The following is a 21,049-nucleotide window of genomic DNA, read 5'->3' as shown; positions in this document are numbered from 1 at the left end:
TTCCGGATCTGGCCCCTGGATGTGGGGCACTGGGGTTCTCAGGTGGCCCTGGGGTGGGCTGGTGGCCCTGGGGACACCCCTCTGACCTCTGCAGGGATGGAGGGAGAGGGAGATGGAGGTGGAGGTGGAGGGAGAAAAAAAAACAAGGCAGGAGGAAAGGAAAGCGCCTCTCACCCAGCGCCGCAATCTTATCAGGCTGAACTTTACTCTCCGCTAAAGATATAAGATACTTTAGGGACATCGGAAAGAAATAATAACCCTCTGATTTGTAGCTCTCAGGCTCTGGCAGCTGAGGGGGAAGGAAGACTGTCTTCTGCCATTACCATTTTTTGTATGAACTATTCCCCAAAGAAATCAAACCCTTGTACAAGCCCTCCCGTGCGGCAGCCCCTGCTCCGGTGCTGACCCGAGCCGTGCGGATTATCACCGCGCATCGCAGCCGGAGACAGGAACATTCATTAAAATTTGAAACACAAATGGAAAATTGCTACTTGAAGCCTCCTTGCCGGAGAGCCAGCCGCTTGATCAGAGACCTCATTAATGTATCTAATGTGTAAGGAACAATTAGACTTTTCAAAGACATCCTTTTCCCAGCCAGGGAAAAAAAAAAAAACAAAACAGTTTGAACCCTCCCCAACCAAACCAAACCCAAACCTGCCTCGAGGGATTGGGGTGCACAGCCCCAGCGGGAGCCTATGAGCCGCCGGAGAGTCTCGGCTCCATCCAGGCACCCGAAATGCCCGTTTCTCCTTAACTTAGATGGGGAGGAAAGTGGGCTGATTAAAAAGCTGATTTCTTTTCCCAGCGACCGGCGGGGTTTTGCCATCCTCCCGTAATTAGCCGGTTACACGGCCGTATGTTTTATTTATGAGCCGAGGGCGGAGGGAAGGGGAAGCAGAGGAACGACCGTGCCCTATATATCTGCAAATAAAACACTTCATTTCCCTCCTGGGGAATGTCACCTCGAGAAACCATCGCTTTCCTGCTCACTGCCCCGTCCAAATCGCAGGCTGTAAATGGCTTTGTGGGCCTGGCTGGCGCTCAGATGGGTTTAAAATATGGATTTATGTCTTTATTCTGCATAGTCAAAGGTCAACAAGAGCAGGAAATCATCGCTGAGCTGCTTATTTACGGCAGGAGGCAACCGCTCACTCCTCTTGATTGTGTATCCCACTGGTGGATGCTTCCAGGGTGCCAGATTGCAGGGAATGTGGTGGAGCCTGTGCCTCAGTTTCCCTAGAGTGGGCATCCCTTGGGTTGGGCATCCCACTGGGGAATGCAGGGTGGATGTCCCCAGCATGGCAGCGTCCCATTCCTTGGGAAGACCCATGGGAAGGTTGAGCATCCCCAAGGATGGGTGTCACCACGGTGGGGGGTCCACTGATCTGGGAAGTGCCACATGGCCATCCCCAGGGCCTCATCTGGGAGGTGCCACATGCCCATTCCCATGGCCCCATCCAGGGAGCGCCGCATGCCCATCCACCATGGCCACGGTGTGGGCAGGGCCGGCCCCGAGAGCTGCGCTCTCATGCTTTGCTAATCCCGCCTGGCACCTGCCCCAGCTCCCGGCGGCTTCGCGCGAGCAAGGAACCAATTAATCCTCCCGGCACTCGGGGAACTGGGTCAGGCTCGTCAAGCTCTCCCGCTAACGAGGGGCGAGGCGCGGCACAGCAGAGCCGGCTGCTGGGTGGCCGGGTGGTGTTTCACGCCGGTGCCCGGCGTCCCGTCTCCCGCGGGGTGGTAAGTGGGTAAACTGAGGCAGGGCAATCGCCCGCAGAGCAGGGAGAGCCGAGGAGGAGGAGGAGGAGGAGGAGGGTGGCGGATAATTCGGTTGGGCTGATGTTGCAAAGGACTGGGGTTTCCCAACGGGGCAGCCCAGCCGCTGTGCCTTGGTTTCTCCATCCCGGCCAAGCAACGGGTGCTCCTGGTTTGGGGTATTGGGGCTTGGCTGGCAGGGTGGGGAGCACAGGCAGGGCAGGCAGGGCGCCCCTTTGAAGTGGAGCCCAACTTCCAGGAGTGAAGCAATTCTCGTTTGCATAATGAATAAAGGGAGCAAGGAGGGGGGCAAAACCCCAAAACCGAAGCTGGCAGGCAGGTCTGCCCTCCCTCCCCTCCTTGGCCTCCTCTCCCTGCCTGCCCACTCCCCCAGCCGCCTGTAATTACAGGTTTATTGCCTGCACAGCTATTGTGTAATGACATGTTTGCAAATTAATTTTTACGGCTCATGCCATGGTGGGGGAGCAGAGGAGGGGTCCCCCGGTGCTTGCCTGAGCCCAGCAAATCCAACTCTATAAAAGCAAGATGGGAGTGAGGGAAATGGGTGACATGGTGACCCCAAAGCTTTTCTAGCACAGGGTGGGGGGTCCCAATTTCACCCGGACTAGGGGGACGTGCACAGCTGTGTTCACCCCATAGGTGACATTGTATAGTGCAACCAGTGAGGTGGGGGGGGGTGTCTGGCTGATATGGAGGGAGATGGTGGAGCAGCACCCCACGGGTGGGAGCAGCAGCACCCAGCACCCCATGGTGCAGAGCATGGCAGCACAAGGGGAGCTGCCTGGGAGGGAGCGGGACGAGAGCGACGATGACTCAGGGGATGGGCCAGAAATACTCCCAGCGCCAATCTTGACAGATGTAGGTTAGGAAGGAAGAAAAGACATAATAATAATCCTCCGACCTGGAATCAGGAAAGCAATGTTTAACTGGGAGGGGGAGGAGGAGGAGGAGAGTGCAGGTTTTCACCAGTTCCGTGTTTGCCATAAGGGGTTTTGGGGGGGACATGTGAGAATTTACAGCCAGAGGACCTTTCACCAACACCCTCCCAACAATCCATGCCCAGCCACAGAGCCAGATGGGTTTGGGATGACACTGGGACCCCCATGCCCCCATGTCCCTGGGCTCTGGAGCAATCAGGGTAAGGCAGTGGGCACCTGGGAATGGCTGGATAGGTTTGGGGTGACACTGTGACCCCCATGTCCCCCTATGCCCCCATCCCCATGCCCTGGCACAGGCAGGGCCACCTGGGAATGGCTGGATGGGTTTGGGGTGACACTGTGACCCCCATGCCCCACCACACTCCCCTGTCCTTGCTCTCTGGCACAGGCAGGGGCCAGCTGGGAATGGCTGGATAGGATTGGGGTGACACCGTGACCCCCATGCCCCATCCCCCCGGCTCCACACTCCAAAGCAGGCAGGGGCAGGCAGCGGGCGCCTGGGAATGGCCTCTGTATCTTTAAGCTGTTTGAAGGGCTGGTCATTATCATACAGGATGTGGCTTCTCTTGCAGGGGCGAGATATCACACGTCGCCCTTGTGAACTTTGGTGTTAAAACCAGTTTGGGAAGAGAAGGACGGAGCTGGGCGGGGGGTGGGGGCAAACACACACACACACACACACACACACACACACACACGCACACACGGGCAGGTTCTCATGAGCGTGTCCCCATGGAAGCGCGCGCACCTGGAATTGTGCGCCCCTGGAAGCGCGTGCCCGTGGAAGCGCGTCCATGCGTGCCTGGAGCCAGCGACGCTTCCCCCCCCCCCCCTCCCCTTTCCACCCCGCCTTGGCTGATCGTTTGCTTAAAGCAAATTAAGCCGGGCCCTCGTTACTATGGTGCAGCCAGGATCTCCAGCCTCCCTCGCGCTCCCGTAATAGCATTTATTAGCCCTATTTGCCTGCAAGCATGTCTTCCCGGATCTGCTAATGCATCAGCGGAGAGGGAATGGGGAAGATCCTATCGGGAGGCTGATTACAGCCCCCGACGGCCAGCGAGGTCGGGAAGGGGGGATTTAGAGGCGCAGAGGGGATTTGGGAGCATAGAGGGGATTTGGGGCGGGCAGCAGGAGCTCACCCCCAGCCCCCCGTGCCGGGGTTGGGGCAGGCAGCCTTCCTCGCCTGCCTTTTGTGAAGCAGCAGGCAGCTCCCGGCAGGCAGGAAAGTTGGGTTATTTATTGTTTTATTTCCTAATTTTCCTGCTGAAGCGACTGGGGGGCTTGGGTTTCTATTTCTATTTTGTATATATCCCCCTCACACCCCACCCCAACACCCCCCCACCCCGCATCGGCAGCTGTTTGAAAACAGAAAAAGGCAAGAAAGAAAAATTAAAATTATTCTGTCTGTAGGCGAGGAGGAGGAGCGGGGTGCAAGGGGGGAAGACGGCTTCTCCCGGGGCGCCCCGGGGGTTCGCCTCCCCGAAACCGCCGGGGCCAAGGGCTGGAGCCCCGGGGACGCGGGCGGTGGGCGGAGGGTGCCGGGGCGAGCAGCTGCCGGCCGCCCTCCTGCCCGCTCCCCGTCATTAGGGGAGACAAATCTGCTGTCAAGGAGCCAGATTTCCAATTTACCGATAATGATTCTTGCATGAAAATTGATCGAGGGGCAAGTCTGCCGCCTCTCGCCCGCCCGCCTTGGCGCAGCCCGCGGAGACGGGGCTTTCCGGACGGACGGACGGACAGACGGACGGACACTGGCTCGCAGCCCCGCGTGGGTCACCCACCCCACGCCACCAGTACCCTCTCCAGGGTTGGGGGGACCCCACTGCACTGCTCAGGGGGTGCGTTTTCCCCCAGCCGAGGGTCCCACCGCCTCTTCATCCTCCTCCTCCTCCTCCTCGCTGGCTTTTTGTGTGCCTGCGGTTGGCAGCTGGGGGCTCAGCGGCAGGAAAACCCCCGGGAAGGCGTCACGCGTGGCAGCCAGGCTCCTGCCCTGGCCCCGCCGGTGACAGCCGCCACCGCCACCCTCCGCCGGCGCCCTGGGCTCGCTGCTATTTCAATTTTTATTTTTCCTCCTCCCCCCACGCACTTGATTCCCCCCGCTCCTCCTCCTCCTCCTCCTCCTTCTCCTCCTCCTCCCCGCTCCACCGTATTTTTTCGCCTCTGGTTTATTTTTCCAACCCCCTCCGTGTGGCTTGGTGCTAATTTTTGGGGTTTTTTCCTTTTTTTTTTTCCTTGCTTCCTGACACATCCTCCTCACCTTGGCTCTTTTATTTTTATTTTTAATTTTTTTTCCTGGCCGCAATGGAACTGTAACATAAATCATGTTTGGGTTGAAACCACCTCTCTATTACTTACCAGGTAAGGCACCGAGCGACGCTGCCGCCAGCCCTCCGCACTCCCTCTCCCCCCACCCCGGGGTCTCCCCGCGGGGTCCCCCCCAACCCGGGGACACCCCTTTGTCCACCGTGTCCAGCAGCAGCCGAGGGCGATTTGGGGGTGAAGTTACTTTCTTCCAGCACCTCATGGAGGTTCTGGGATTGGAGAGGGGGAAGCAGACAGCCTCGGCACGGCACTCCAGGGTTTTGGGGTGCATGGATCCCCTCTCGTCTGCTGCTGCCACTCCCTCACCCCGGGGATTTCTCCGCTCCCCGAGGGGTCCGGGGGGATTCTGTCCGAGGCGGGACGGGGGGAGATGCGGGATGCGCTGTTTTGGGGTGGGGATCCCTGCTGGCAGCCCCACCACTGCGAGGGCGTGGGGTATTTGGAGCACCAAAGTTTGCTGTGCCACCCTAGCCGGCAGCACCGGCCACCGCAGCATCCAGCAAGGGAGGGGACTCCCCCGGGGCGGTCTGGGGTGTTTTGAGAGCATAGCGGGGTCTGGGGGGCGAGATCAGGCACGCGCTCTGAGGGTGAAGGGTGTGTGCTCAGGGTGGGTGTTTGGGGTTCGAGGATACGATGTGGGGATGTAAACTCGGGGTGGGAGCTGGAGGTTCTCTTGAGGTGCAGGCTCAGGGCGCGTGTTTGGGGTGCACACTGCGGGTGTAGACTCAGCAGACTCAGGCTGTGAGCTCAGGGTGCGAACTCGAGGTGCTTTTGGGGTGCACCCTCCGGATGCAGCCTCAGGCTGGGAGCTCTGGCTTGTGCACTGGAGGTGCTTCTGGGGTGCAGGCTCGGAGTGCGAGCTCAGAGGTGCTCTCTCAGAGCGGGGGTGCGGTGGAAGGGTCCCTCTCCGGGGGTCCGTGCCCCCGCGTGGCCATTCCCCCGCGGATGGTTGTTTGTTTCAGGAAATGGCTTTGGCATGTGGTTGTTACCGGAGCGAGCGGCTCTGCCCAAGGCGCCTGCGCCGGGACGCACGAAGGCGAACCGGGAAGGGCGGCCGAGGGGCGCTGGGTTGACCTGGGGGGTCCCCGGCTTTGGAACGGGTTGCGGTGTGACATCCCCTCCCAGCGCTGTGCGACGCTGGGGACATGGGTGACGTGCTTGCCCGTGGCACCCTGCTCACTGCCAGCATGATCCGACCCTCCGCACTCCTCTGTGCCGGCTGTGGGGGTCCCGCTCCCCATCTTGCCCCCAGACACCACCCCCTTGCTCCTTGCTGTTCTCCACTGCCTGCAGCAACCGTGGGTGATTCCTGCTTGGCCTCTGTGCCATCCCTTACGGTGGAGACACCCCTCCAAAGGCTGCAGGTGCAGGGAGACGGGTTGGGGGTTGGCTTTTTTCCCCTTAAATTCCATATTTAGCACGCGCCGGTCGAGCCGGGGTTCCCGGCGGCATCTCCTGTTGCGTGAAACTTCTGGCTTTGCCGTTGTTGCTAATGCACTAATTCCTGCGCCCTGGAAAACCCTGCTCCAGCCGGCTCCTCGCTTCCCCACCGCCTCGGAGGGGGAGTAATAAAATCGGAGGAGAAAAGCAAGACGGAGAGGAACATGGAAGTGTCAGGCTGTGAGATTTAAGGCAATTAGGGGGAATGATGCTGGAGGCGCTGGCACGCAGGGGGATCGCCGGCGGCAGCTGCCGGGCGCTGGGGGATGCCGGTGGGCCAGGTCGGGTGGGAGCAGATGGAGATGGGAACCTTCCCCCGCCCTGGGCTCGCGGGGGTTTCATCAGCGCGGGGCTGGTGGCGGTGACTCAGCGGCGCGAGTCCTGCTGGGCACTGTCACCGCCTCAGGGACTGCCTGGCTGTGGCCCGTGTCACACACTCCTCGCTCCTCGGTGGCTTGTTCTCCCAGCTTGGCTGGCACGGGACCCAGACTGCTCCTCTGCTTCCTGTGTCCCTCTGGTCACCAGTGCTTCTGTCCCCTCAGTCCCTCTAGTCATGGGGCTGGAGATTGAGCAGTGGGGCTCAGCCGACTGCAAGGGGCCACCAGGGATGATGGGGACCCGCCTTCAAAGCATCATTGACAGCGAGGGGACAGGAAGGGGACCCTATTCCCTCCTGGTCCGTATGGGAAGCAGCCTCAGGCTGTATTTGCCCGAGATAACGTGGGTTCAGTTGTCACCTTTCAGCCAGTGCCAGCATCCCTTGGGGCCAGCACCCTCCTCTGGGGACAGTGGCACCCCTTGGGGACACAGAGCATCCCTGGAGGGCCTGACTCTGTGCTCCAGCAGGCACAGGGGTGGCACCCAAATACACGCAGCCTTTTAGGGTCCCCCGTCTCCCTGTGGGTGTCCCCAAATCTGGCAGCCCCCAGCTGGAGGGGCCCTGGAACTTCCCAGCGGGTGCCTGGCGTGCTGGGGAGGATGGCAGTGGGTGCCGACAGCGGATGCTGCTGACTCAGGACCTTCCCAAATGGTTCCTATTTTTATGCTGGGGCCGGGAATATTTAGCCCCTAGATCAAAGCAGATGGAAGGAGCTGGGTGATGCCGCGTAAACACCCGCTCGGCGGGTGCCGCTGGCGCGAGGTGTGAGTCACCAGCGGCTTTCGGCAGCACCGGGCGGGGACAGCCACCCCCGGGCTTGGTTTGGGGTGCTCAGGGCTGAACCCCACTCCTGGCAGCCCCCCGTCTCAGTGCTGGGTTGAGGGTTGTCCTTCCTCATCCTTGCCAGGTGTGTGGTCAGGGGTGTGTGAGGATGGTGTTTGTGGGGTGCTAAGTGGGAACTGGGTGATGCCAGAGAGGTCCTGGATATGTTGGGGTGGCAGGAAACCCCTCCTGCCTTCCTTCCTTGCCCACCCCACCATCCTCCTCCTCCTCCTCGTCCTCCTCCTCCTCCTCCTCTTGCCAGTCCTAAATTCGGTCACCATGGCAACCATGTCAACCACTTTCCAGCTTCCCCGTGATGGTTTGAGGAGGGGAGGGGGGAAGAGGGGAGCCAGGGGAAGGAGGGGACTGGGGGCATCGCTCAGGGCTCAAGGGGACGCTTCCCAGATGTTTTTTTCCAGCTGGGTCCTGCCTGGCAAGTGGGGGTCAGTGCCAGTTTAGCACGTGCTAAGAGGTCAGGACTGGAGGTCCTGGCCTAAGGAGGGGACTCCATCACAGCCCCCTCAGCTCTGAGTGGGTGGGCGCCCCCAAAATCGAATGCTCTCTGCAGCCATCCTGCTCATGTCAGGGCCCTGCTGATACCCAGAGCATCAGTAGCCACATGGCTTGGAAGGGGGTGAATTATTCCCAGACACCCCTTTTTTCCTTCCTCTTTTCTTCCCACCCCCCCATAATCTCTTTATTCCCAGGCTAAGCCAGTTCCCAATGGCTTTACAGTCAGGTGTGCCTGTAGCTATATAGGACGGGGTGTCTGTGTGTGTGGGTGCATAAAGCCAGCACTGGCATCACCCTGTGATGGGTGGGCACCCAACTGCCCCCAGGAATGACTACACCAGCATGGAGCCACAGCGCTGCCAAGGGGAGAGATGGAATTACCCTAGTGGGATTTTTGGCTGGTGGTTTGGGGTACCACTGCCACCCTGCCACTGTCCCCCTGGCATCCTGCCTCCTGCTGCTACTGCACCCCAATCCCTGGGGTGAGGCGGGCATCGCTCACCTCTAAACCCACCCTGGAGTTTCAAGAGGGAGCAGGTGCTTCCTTTCTTTACAGCATGTCCCCCCCTTTTCCCTCTCCTTGGCACCGGCTGTCAGCACCTGCCAGGATGCTCCTTGGCACGGCACCGCGGCACGTGCGCGGGCACCGCCGGCGGCAGCCACGCTCGAGGCACTGCCAGTGGCAGCAAGAGGGATGAGGGGAGCAGGGCCAGCCTTGCCCTGAGCCTGGCAGCGGGATGCATCCCCCCTCTAATTTTATTACTAATTTTTAGCTTTATTTCCTGAATGCTGCACTTAATTAAACCCAGCCGCCTCTTGCTGCGAGCCGAACGTGGGGTATTTGTGACACCAAACATCAACCCCCACGGAAACCCCCCTCTGACAAATTATTCCACATGGATAAAGAGTGAGGATGACACCCCAAAACCCTCCCCATCCCCTGCAAAATGCTTTGGGGGTGAAAAACAGCAGTGCTTCAGCATCTCCAAGCTTCCTCCTTCCCCCCTTCTTTTAATAATAATGCTTTAAAGATGTTTGACATCTGTAACAAACAGCTGGCATCCTGTTATGGAAGAATGTCCTTTTATTTCTGAGCAGGTTGAACTGTCATTAATAGTATAATTAGGTGATTATCGGCGTACAGCAGAAAACTGCTTAATTGCACAGCCAGCTTTCCGAGGATCCCTGCTCCTTTATTGCTGGATTTGTTTTAGCCGCCTGAATTTTTTCGCGCTGTGTTGTTGGTTTTGTTTTTGTTTTTTTTTCTTCAACGTTGATTATTATTATTTTTTAATACGTGTGACAGCTGGGGGAATGTGGCAGCACTGGGGTGGGGGGGGGAGGTTTAGTTTTAACCCCCTGCGTGCTGGAATCAGGGAAAGGGGGCTCAGAGAGGGGATTGCTGGGTGCAGCACCCATGGGTGGGTGGGAGCTCCCATGGGTGGGAGCTGAGGGAATAAAGGAGGTGTCTTTGTTGAGGAGCAGAGCAGTGACACCTGCTTGGAGGGCACCCATCGCTCTGGGAATCCCTTACCCACCCTCACCCACCCCTCCATGCTGGGACCCTCCTTTTGAGGCACCGTGTCCCTCTCCATCCCCTCTCACACGGGACACGCACGTGGCTCCCTGCACTGCTCAGACAGCTGCGATGGGTCACTCCACCCCATCCTTATCCCTATCCCCAGGATGTGTGGGTTTGGGGCCAGAGCAGCTTTTTTGGCGCCCGCTAGACAATAGCGCTTTGTATCTCCCTCCAGTGCCGCCAAACACACTTGTTAGCGCCGCAGCTTTGTGCTGTAAATTTCCATGGAGTAATTACGTCTTAATTTATGATAATCCTGGGCAGGCAGTGGAGGGGGGCAAGCGCCAGTCAAGTTTGGAAGTTGCCCGCCGGGGCCTGGGGTCCCCCGTGGCTCACGCTGACCGTGAACTCCTCTGTCGACCATGAACTTCTCCATCCTGGTGGGTGGGGAGAAAGTCCCTGAGCAGGTAGTGGGGCCACGTGGGGTTGGAAATTGGTCTCACTGAGTGTCTCCAGCAGGGTTGCTGGTGTTGCCCATCCCATCACCCATCCAGGAGCTCAGGATCCCATGGATGTGTGGGCTTGAGGACATCCCAGGGTGATGCCAGGATGGATGCTGTGTGTGTCTGGGTACTGGCTCCCCCAGGAGGGAGGGAATCTCTCCCTTCCCAATTGTCTGGCACTGCTCCTGCATGGGGCTGAACCCTTCCCCCTTCCCACCACTGAATGGCTCATCCCGCCTTTGTCTGGAGGGCTTATTACCGGCAAAATAGAGGCTCTTTTCCCTCGGCCTTCCCAGCGGGCAAATTAGACGCTTTGGCAATTTTGGAGAAGGATGATGGGGAGGGGAGGAGGGCTCCCATCACCCAGCACACAGCCCCAGTGCCAGGCAGGGTGCTGGCACTGTCCAGCACAGGTTTTGGGAGGGAAGCAAGGGGCTCCTCATGTCCCCTCCAAAGCCATTGAGGTACCACAGTGGGAATACCATGGGATCTGGGGGGGTCTCCCTGTGGAGGGAGGCAGGTTTGGAAGTGCTCCCGGTGTCACTGCAGGGCTAGGAGGGTGCTGGCATCCATGCATCCTACCACCCATTGCTGATAGGGGCTGAGGGTGCTGTAGGCACCCTATCCCACGCTCCAGGGTGGGTTTTATCCTGGGAAATGGGTGAAAACTGGGAGCTGTGCCCACTGCACCTGCAGCCAGGGCCCCGTTGGGAGGCAGCGTGCACCCACTGACATTTGCCAAGCGTAAAAATTCAATTGATTCCAGCAGGCAGATTAAATATAAGTGAATTTTAATAATTTGCTCGAAAGGCTGAGGATTACTGTAGGCGAAAAGGGAGGATGCTGTGCACACGGGGGCACCAGCCGGCCTTCCCAGCCCCGGCACGTGGGATCGCCGGCGCTAATCACCCTAAATCCCAGCGTGGGAAGAGAAGATGGGTCTACTCCCCTTGCTGGGCTTTTTGTTGGTCTTCCCCTGCGAAAAGGAACATGCTGGATCTGTCCCACCAGTGCTGGCAGCGTTGTCTCCATCCCCAGCACCGTCTGGCTCCATGGACATCTCTGCTGCTTCACACCCTCCTCACTGGTGCCCGTTCTTGGGGGGCTTCATGTAAAGTGAGAGACCCATCGAGGTAGCCCAGGGCACCCCAGTGGGACACTGCCAGAGATCCCAGGGCTCCTGGGTTTGGAGAAGGTCAAGGCCTTTCCAAGACTCCATGGCATCTTGTAGCTCAGAGCCAGGGACGTGGGGCACTGATTGGTAGCAGATGGCGCTGGTATTGGGAAAATGAAAATACACACAGTAAATTTGCTGTTTGCCAGCGTTAATTCCTTATCCCAAGGTAAAACCTTCCCTCTGGCCTGTGCTGGGCCATCTGCACTGTCATAAACCGTGGTGCATGTGGGGGGATCCCAGGAGTGTGGGGGATCCACCCGTCCCACCTGGACCTGCAGCTTTGCTGGTGGCGCAGTGGGATTGATGGAGATTGCCCGTGACCTTTGCTGGGACATGAGGTATTACCATTAATACTTCTGTATTTCCGGAGTTCATGCCATCCATAAATCTCATATCAAGTCAGGCGGGCGGTGTAATCTGCTAGGAGATGTTATTAATACCTGTTATTAATGCCTGTTATTAATACTTGTTATTAATACTTGTTATTAGTACTCATTATTAATACTCGTTGCCCCTGGAGCCACCCATGGATGGGATGAGGGGTTGGGGCTGTGTCGTGTAGCCCCTCTCTGCCTTTTTGGGGTGCAGCCAGGGTGGGTGCTGGGAAATCCTTGGTGCCAGCAGAGTCACCCACCAGCAGTGGGGGTTCCTTACGGGCACTCACCTCCATAATGGGGGCAGTTTTTGGCTATGGACCTCCTTGGCTCTGATGGAGAGGGATTGCAGCACCTGGAAGGCAGAGGGGTGGCAGGGAGAATCCTCTCACCTTGTCCTAGCACTTTCTGACTCTGCCCTGCAGCCCCTTCCCTTGGCTGAGTCCTGGCCCCTCACTCTGCCTGCAGCCCCCTACTCCTGCCTGTAGCCTCCTGCCCCTGCCTCTCCCTGCCTGTAGCCCTGCCTGCAGCCCCCTGTCTCTCTCTGCAGCCCCCTGCCCTGCCCCTGCCTCCTCCTGCCCTGCCAGGACCTGCCCTGTGCAAGATCCAGCCTGCGTGAAACTCTAATCTCCAATTTTATTCGCTCGGCTCCAGCCGATTTGCATAATCCACATAATCACCCTGGTTTTAATTGCCTACAACTCTGCAGAAAGATCATGTGGTTAAGTGGTAAATCATAATTAGATAAATAATTGGCTTGGCCGCAGCAAGCTGCTTTGTTATACCTGCCATCTGCTGGGCAAGGGCTCCTGCGCCCAAAACAATGCACTGCTGCCACACGCCTGTGCTGGGCTGGGGATGTGGGGACATGGGAATTTGGGGATGGGAGGGCAGCCTGGCTGTGCTGGGCATTGCCCACTTTCAGACTGTGCCATGCCCAGTAGCTCTCTGCAAGGTTTGGCAGCACTGTGAGGTGCCTGGCTGCGACCCATGTGTTGCCCAACAGCACTGTGGAATGTCCAGTGCCACTGTGCAGTGCCCTACAGCATCTTGGAATCCCCAGTGCCACCGTGGAAGGCCCAACAGCACTGTGCAATACTCAGTGGCACTAGGAAACGCCCTGCAGCACCATGGAATGCCCCAAAGCACCTTGTAATGCTCAGTGGCACCATGGAATGCCTAATGGCACCACCGACTGTCCAGTGACAGCATTGATGCCTGGCAGCACCATAAAGTGCCTCACAGCCCTGTGCAGTGCCCAGCTCCCCCCCACATGATGCCCAGCATCCCAATTCAGTGCCCAGCTCTCTCCCACGTGATGCCCAGCAGTCCCATGGAGCACCCAGCAACCCATGAACCCATTCAGCCCCAGCAGCAGCTAATGCAAAGGGGTGAGGGCTGTACCCCACTTCAGAGGGAACCTTGGGAGATGGCTGGCACCTGGATCCAGGTATCAGGAGCCAAGTGGAGCTGCCAATCCAGCCTGGGAGCTGCAGTGAAGCTCAGGGACCAGTAGCATCCTTGGAGCACAGGCACGCGATTTTGGAAGCCCCCAGCTTCAAAGTGGGGCAAAAATGGAGCAGAAAGTTGCTTTGAAGTAAATCTTTCACTGTCTGGATTTCCTGTGGGCTGGAAAGGCTCCCAAGGCTGGTTGGCCTGGGCTGGCAAAGGCCAGAAAGGGAGAGAAACCATCCGGCATCGCTCCATCCCTGGCCTCTCCCAATGCTACGCCCTCCAAACGAGCTCTTATTAGTTTGCTTGTTGTCGTTTGCCAGATCAATGGTCCATGGAGGAGTGATCGATGGAGTCCCAGCTGGATAATAGCACCGTGTGCCCGGATGCTTGGAGCTGGGCTGGGCTCCACAGGGAGCCCTGAATCCCATCCCTGGCCAGCAAGGTGCTCCTTGCAACAGGGGACCCATCCAGACCCCTTCAAGGGGAGGGAGGGTGCTCCTGGGATGGGTCCTGGGCTCTGCCCTGAGCTGCTGAAATTGGACAGAGGCTGCACCTGGGGACACCTGGGGACAGCAAGCCTGGCCACCTTCCTTCATTTTGGCTGCATTCTGGGAGGTGAGGAGGGAGAGCAGGAACGTGGGCTCTGATTGATCAATTAATTAATTAATGGAGCATGTTGGAGGTGCAGCAGCAGAGCTACTTTAATGAGGAGTGGAAAATGTGTGTCAGCTTGGCAGGACATCACTGGGAGAAGAGGTGGCCCCTGCTGCTTGTCCCCTGCCTGTGGGCTCCCACAGGGGCGACAGGGTGTGTGGCAGGGGAATGATGGGCAGGGACGATGGGCACACGCTGGCCCTGGCTGCCTGCCCTCTATCCTGGGGCTCTGCCTGCTGCATTCAGACAGCAGGGAGGGGGGCTGACAATGCGAGGCCATTAGCATTGAAAATCCATGCAGAGCAGCTGTTCCCGCTCGGAGCGTGCAGCTGGATGCGGCTCTGGAGTGGGAGCCGAGGCGCTGAGAAAGGGGGAAAAGGCTGTGGGGGCACCTCATCACCTCAAATCCCTTGGGGAACCATCCAGAGTGAGCCTGGAGGAGCCTTCCAGAGGGCTGGGCCAAGTGGGCTCCATTCCAGCCACAGTGTTGTGGGGTGGGTGCGGATCCATCCCGAGGGAGGAGGATGCAGGATGCTCTTCTCTCCCCGCTCCCTCGGCCTCCCGCCGCGCTGGGTTTTTTTCCGCTCCATTTGCCAGGGGCTGAAGCTGCTGCCTGATCGTATTTGGTAATAAATTATTAGTTCCAGCACTCGGGAGCCCGGGAGCTCAAAATAGCTGCTGTAAGAGCGGGCGGCTGGTGCAGGTCGAGTTCAATGGCAATCTGCTCCCAAGGGCACTCCATGCTCATCAGGGGCCTTTCAAGGTGCTGGGAAGGGGGCAATCTGGGGCCAAGGTGCTAAACCTGCCCACTTCCCGTTTCCTGACAGCAGTATCCCCTTCCCAGGGATTTGGGGGTTCTGGGAGCCCATCCCTGCCCCTTGCTGCCCGCTCCTGCCTGCCCGCAGTGGCTGCCGGCGGGTTTTATTTGTCTCCAGCCCCACCAGGCAGCCAGACTGGTTCTGCTCTCGCTGCCGGAGGAGGCTCCCGCTGCCAAAAAACCCGCCAGCATCATCAGGAGCAGATGGAGAGAACATGGCATGCTCCCAGCTCCCGGCTCTCAGCCCTGTGCCAGGGATGCGGGGGGGCAGGGACACCACTCCAGGAGCCAGGGGCTTGGGGTCCTGCACTGCCAGAGATGCCAACCCCATGGCGGGTGCCATGTGTGGCACTGTGGGAAGGAGTGGCACAGGGAAGGATGAGGGGAACACGGCAGTGACCCTGCCATCCTCTCTCCTCCTCCTGCCGGGCAGGGAGCTGCCTGTTCCCGTGGCAGGCAGCCAGCGGGCACCGGGAATGCCAGACACTCCCTATGCTGCTGTGCCTGGGCACATGCTGTGGGAGGGATGGGGACAGGGTGACACATCACCTGCTTCCCAGTCCCTAACCTCCCCCATGGCCTCAGCAGGGACCCAGACATCCTGCGGCCCCGCAGCCCCTCTGCCTTAGCATTTTTGGGGGGGTCACAGGCAGCAACTGCCCCTGGGGCAGGTATATGGAGGTGCCAGCCCTGAACCCCACAGGGCTGGGGGCAGTGAAGGGAAAGCTTGTCCCGTTTTGTGGTTCATCTCCCCACTCTGGTGAGGCAACTGCTGGCTTGACCCTGGTTGCTCCAGACGCAGAACTTGACCTGGTTTTTCGCGTGGATCTGCCTGCTGAGAAAAGCAGATGCGGAAGAGCTGAGCTGGAGGGGGGACCCACTCCCACCCCACCATGGGGCATCACGGCATCCCCAGCCAACCGCAGGGCTGAGTGGCACAAACACCCAACCGCAATACTGGAGGGATGGAGGGGATAGAGCGTGGCCCCACATCCTATCCCCACATAGATGCCCCCGCCCAGCCAGCTCCTCATGCCTCAGTTTCCCCAGCTGGCAGCAGTCCCATGGAGCAGCCCAGGGACGCCTGGACAGACGGACGCCAGCACCGTCGGGGCACGGCGGGTGAGCGGCGCTGCTCGGGCCCCAGCCGGGGCGGAGGCGCCGATTTTATCACCGGGAGGGAGCGGCAGAACTGGTTTGGAGCCCGGCTGGGGCAGCGGAACAGCTCAGCCCGGGGGGCACGCCAGCTCCCCGCACGCTTCCCGGCGAGCTGCCCGCTCCCAGCAGCCCTGCGCTCGCCTGGCAAATCCCAGTGGGATCATGAGTTTGCCGGGAGGCGTTTGGGGCCGCGGAGATCAGCTGAGCATCACACGGGTGATGCCCTACCACCAGCCCCGTGCCCGGCGAGAGTGTGCCAGCGAGCTGATCCCACCGGATGGTTGGCAGAGTGTCTCCAAACATGGACTGGGGCTGGAATAGGGGGATTATGCCGGGGTTAATAGGTGGGGAGAAACTGGAGGGCACATGAAAGTCCTTGGGGATTGCAGGGCTGTGCCCAGAGGCTTTGGGCAGCGCTGGGAGAATGCAGGAATGTGCCTGGGGAATGCCAGGCAGTGCCTGGAGGATGCAGGACTGTGCCTGGGGGATGTGAGGCAGTGCCCATGGAATGTGAGGCAGTGCCCAGGGGTGCAGGGCTGTGCCCAAGGGTGTGGGGCAATGCCTGGGAGATGTGGGACAGCGACTGGGGTATTCAGGACTACGCCAAGAGAATGCCAGGCAGTCTCTGGAGGTGCAAGGCTGTGCCTGGTGGGGAGTGCAGGATTGTGCCTGAGGGATGTGGGGCAGTGCCCAGGAAGTGCAGGGCTGTGCCAAGGGGATGCCAAGCAGTGCCTGAATGATGCAGGATTGTGCCTGGGGGATGTAGGGCTGTGCACAGGGGGTGCAGGACAGTGCCCAGGGAGTTCCAGGCTGTGCCTGGGGGTGCTGCATCCTCTTTGGATGGTGCATGGTTGCCTGGTGCTGCAGGCAGGTCTTGGTGCCCTGCTCTTGTGGGGGCACCAAGGCCTCATCCGGGGGTCCACAGGCTGGAGCAGAGCCTGGGGGTGCCGGTGCAGAGCCCGGGGGTGCCGGGGCCAGGCTGGCGTGGCGGGTTGGCTTCCCAGCTGTTCTGGTAATGAATTTACATGAGCCGAGCGTGTCGACAAGGCGGCAGTCAATGGCTGAGAGCACCGGAGTTAATAAATGCTTGTATAATGAGGGCAGAGGGGAACGCGCCGCCGCGCCGGCCGCCTCTCCTGGGGCCGGGGGGCAAAGATTAATCAACGCTGAGTGCCACTCGTGCCCCCCCGCCGGCTCCCGCAGCGCCTGGCGCTCTACCCAGCCAGCCACTGCCATGGGATGCTCCGGGATCTCCGTGGGTGATGCTTCACCCACCCACTCTCTGCCGTGAGATGCTCCAGGTGTTCTGGCGTTGTCGATGCCTCCAGCTGCCTCCAGTCCCCCTGGGAGTTGGGGGGCTGCCCCACGACCCAGCTCATCCGCCTGCCCACCTGGGAGCAGGGCTAATTTTAGGCTGGTGTTAATGAAGCTGCTCGGTGAAGTCTATTTTAAGGGCCCTGACATCAGCAGTTGCTGTTTTGGGAGGTGGAGAGTCCTGCAGCAACTGGTGTGACAGCTGGGGAGACACGAGGTGGGCTGCACCCTCCTGCTCAGCTCCTGAATCCCCAATTTTGGGGGTCACTGTGCCCTGTAGCACCTTGGTGCTTTGGGGTGCAATGATATGGATTTTGGGGGGCTGTGGTGAGGATTTGAAGGTGCTTTGTGGGGACCTGGGGGTGCTGTGGTGGGCATTTGTGGGGTGCAGTGCTGGAGTTCTGGGGTACAGTGCTGGGGATCCAGAGATTAAATACTGAGGATTTGGGGGTGCAATGCTGAAGTCCCAAGGATGAAATATTGGTAATGCAGGGATGCAGTGATGGGAATTTTTGAGGTGCAATATTGGGGATCCAGGGATGCAGTACTGGGGATTTGGGGATTCTGTGCTGGGGATCCAGGGATGCAGTTGTGGGGATTTGGGGGGAGCAGTGCTGTAGACACAGAAATGCAATATTGTGGGTCCAGGCATGCAGTGGTGGGAATTGGGGGGTGCAGTGGCTGGTATTTGAAGGTGCAGTGGTGGCAATTAGGGGTGCAGCAGTGGTGCTTTGGGTTTTGGCAGCACCATACGAGTCAGGGGACTGCCTCTCTCCCATCACCTTCACCAGGATTCTGAAGTCCTTGTGTCCCCCAAAACACCCTCTCCTTTTCCATGGAGTCCCACTGAGCCCACCTGCTCGATTACCCAGGGTTTCAGTGTGGCCTTGGGATGACAGCATGTCAGGCATGTTCTCCCCTATTGCCTGAACTCAAGGGGTACATTTTGGGGTGGGGTAGTGAACCAGTGGGAAAGTCTTGCTTGTCCCACTGGTTGTTCCAGCTCCTGGAGGGGATTTGAGGCTCCACTCTCCATGCGTCCCTGTCTAACCTGGGCTCTCATTCACAGGCATGAGCCATGAGCCGAAGTCGCCGTCCCTAGGAATGCTCTCCACTGCCACCCGCACCACTGCCACCGTCAGCCCCCTCACCCCGTCCCCCCTCAATGGCTCCATCGTCCCCAATGGCAGCCCTGCAGCCAGCAGCACTTTGTCCGTCCAGGCAGCACCTTCCTCCAGCTTCGCCGCCGCTCTCCGCAAGCTCGCCAAGCAAGCCGAGGAGCCCCGAGGTAGGGACGGGGACAGGGGGTGACAAACACCAGTGCCTTTCCCCCCTGCTGCCGCCCAGGAGCCAGAGCTGGTGTTTTCTCACCATTTCCCAACTAATGTCTTTCCCTGGCGTTGTGTCTCGAGGGGGTAGTTTAGAAATTCAATTCAGCTGGAGTAATCCCAATGTTGTATCACTCACAATATCCTGGGAGAAAGTCTGGGACAGTGTGGTGTGTGGGGGACCAGCCCTGCTCCCTCCCACCATGCTTTATCCAAATGCTGGGATTTTTTCAGAGGTTCCTGAAATTTGCCCCTTCCTCAGATAAATTCCCTGACTAAATAGCAAATTTGGGCTCCCCTGGAGGTCCCTGTGCCTTGTCACCCACATTCTCTCACACCCCCTCTCTGCTCAGTTGTGGGGTGATGGGGTGTGAGCTGCTTCTGGAGCACCCCGAGGTCCCCACTGCCACAGGGAGTGTGTCCCATGGGGATCACCAGGGGTGCTGTGCCATGTGCAGATGGGGAGGCAGCCAATCCCCAGGCTGTGAAGTGTTTCAACAGGAGACTGCTGGCATCATCAGTTTGGGATGGAGTAGCATTTATCCCTGGTATTTGGATTGGTGGGTGCTCCCTTTGGGTCACTGCCCACCACCTGGGCACTTTGCTATCTGGAGAAGACACCTGACCCCTTTGGAAGCTATTTTTTGGAAGACCTCCTTTAAAAGAGCCATTTAACAAGGCCCTTTTGGGACAATCCTTTTTTCCAAGACCGCTTTTGCAGAGCTTTATTTGGGAAACACTTCTTTAAAAGCACCATCTACAAGACCCTCCTCACAGCCTCCCACCAGCCCACAAGGGCCCCATCCCAGCTGTGACTTGAAACATCAGCTACTCCCAAGGAAGCGTGTGGGGGCACCAGGTCCCTGTGACACCGAGGGGACCAGGTCTTGGTGATGTTTCATCCTCACTAGGAGCTCCTGGTTCTCCCCAGCTGCCTCCTCTGGAATCCATCTGCTTCTTTTGGGGCAATCACTTGGATTTGGGGGATTATTTTCCCTATTCTTCGTCCCACAACCTGCAGTTTATGCCCTTCCAATGCTGCTCAGCCCATCCCAAGGCACATCATCAGGTTTAGGCATGGATTTCACTGGGGAGAAGCAGCCACATTCCCTTTGGATTTCCTCTTAACACCTGCACAGTTTGTTTGCAAAAGATCCTGCCCTCGCCCATCTGGGTGTCCCAAGTGGCTCATCCTGGAGATTCTTAATTGTTGTGTGTTTGTGTGTGTTGGGAAGGAGGTTTTTTCCCATGCCATGACTTTTAGCGCCAGGAAATGAATTGCTTTGCCCCCAAATCCTTACCCTCTTCCCAGAACAGGAGATTCTTCCCCCTCTTTCCCTCCCACCATGGGAGATGCTTTGCTGTGGCAGTTGCCAGCTATGGGGTGATGCCAACTGGATCCACCCAAGATCAACATCTTTTTTCCATCTTTATAGACTCACAGTTGTGCTGGGGCTTCTGTAGGGATGTCCCACTGTCTGAAATTGATAGGGCTCATCCTAGCTGACCCCATCCCAGCAAAGCCCCACGAAGTCACCACCTGCCCAGGGGCTCCTTCCAGCAAAGCCCTAGGAAGCCACTGCCTGCCCGGGGGCTCCAGCCTCTTGTCCTGCCCCAGGCTGTCCGCAGGGTGGGTTTTATTCCACCCTCCCTTCCTTTTCTTTCCCCCCTGTTCTCCGTCAGGGTCTCAGCTGTTAATTACATTTGCCTGTCAGCCCAGGCTGCTAATCTGCTATCGCCGAGCGGGAAGCGGGAGGTCAGAAAACAAAGGTGACACCATCACACTGTGCCTCTTGTCATCTCCAATCCAGATTAGTTTCATTGACTAACTCCTGGCTGAATACCACCAGTTAATTATAACGATCACAAACCCTCCCGTTTAAAGCCACACAGCGAGAATTAAGGTTCTGAAGTAAGACTTTAGCTTCATTAATTGCCGGGCTCATTGTGATGGTATTGATTGTTAACGCTATCGCGTGGTGAGTAATGGCTTCCCAGCTCAGAGGGGATTAGGCTGCTAATTGTTGTTGGCCTTGCGCTGACAAGATAGACTTCAGTGGGTGTCAAATCTGTGCAGCGGCCTCCTTTGTCGGGGACAGCCTTTCTCCTTCCCCCAGCCTTGCTGCTCTTCAAATGAAAGTGATTCGGAGCGACTCGGGAATAATTAATACGGGAGGGCAACCGGCAGCGAGATGCTCCACCTGGCCTCTGCTCCGCCGACCATCCTTCTGGAGCATCCTTCCCACCCAGCATCCTTCCAGCTGCCTGGGAATGTTTATGCCTCCCCGTGGCATTCCTGACTCCCCTCTCTCCTGGTGTTTTGCTGGCACAAGCATTGCGAGGGGATGGAGGTGGGTTGCAGGGTGAGGAGCTGCTGGCAGTCTCAGAGAAACTGGCTGGTGTGCTCACAGGGCAAGGAGGTGGCTTGCCCACTCAAGGAAATGGGTTTGCACACTCAGAGCAGTGGGATTACACACTTTGAAAGTGAAGAGACACTTTGCATACTTAGGGGAGCCAAGACCCCTCTCGGTGCCAGGCTCAGTGCCAGAACAGGGAG

General features: G+C 58.5%; 1 protein-coding gene across 8 annotated transcripts in view; it reads left to right on the top strand.

Annotated features, from left to right (window-relative positions):
* GSE1 (Gse1 coiled-coil protein) overlaps window positions 1-21,049 on the top strand; it is a 102,023-nt gene that overhangs the window by 67,207 nt on the left and 13,767 nt on the right. For 7 of the 8 annotated variants that reach the window (XM_071567616.1, XM_071567619.1, XM_071567617.1 and 4 more), the window contains one exon: window positions 18,234-18,452. In XM_071567616.1, the coding sequence (XP_071423717.1) occupies window positions 18,234-18,452 (219 nt within the window). Of the gene's footprint in view, window positions 1-4,834; window positions 5,073-18,233; window positions 18,453-21,049 lie in introns of those variants that run through there. The other variant, XM_071567622.1, reaches the window with a different exon arrangement.

This window comes from Pithys albifrons, chromosome 12, assembly GCF_047495875.1.
Source record: "Pithys albifrons albifrons isolate INPA30051 chromosome 12, PitAlb_v1, whole genome shotgun sequence".
NCBI lineage: Eukaryota > Metazoa > Chordata > Aves > Passeriformes > Thamnophilidae > Pithys > Pithys albifrons.
Note: the sequence above shows the minus strand (reverse complement) of the source record. Positions and strands in the feature narration are given on the sequence as shown.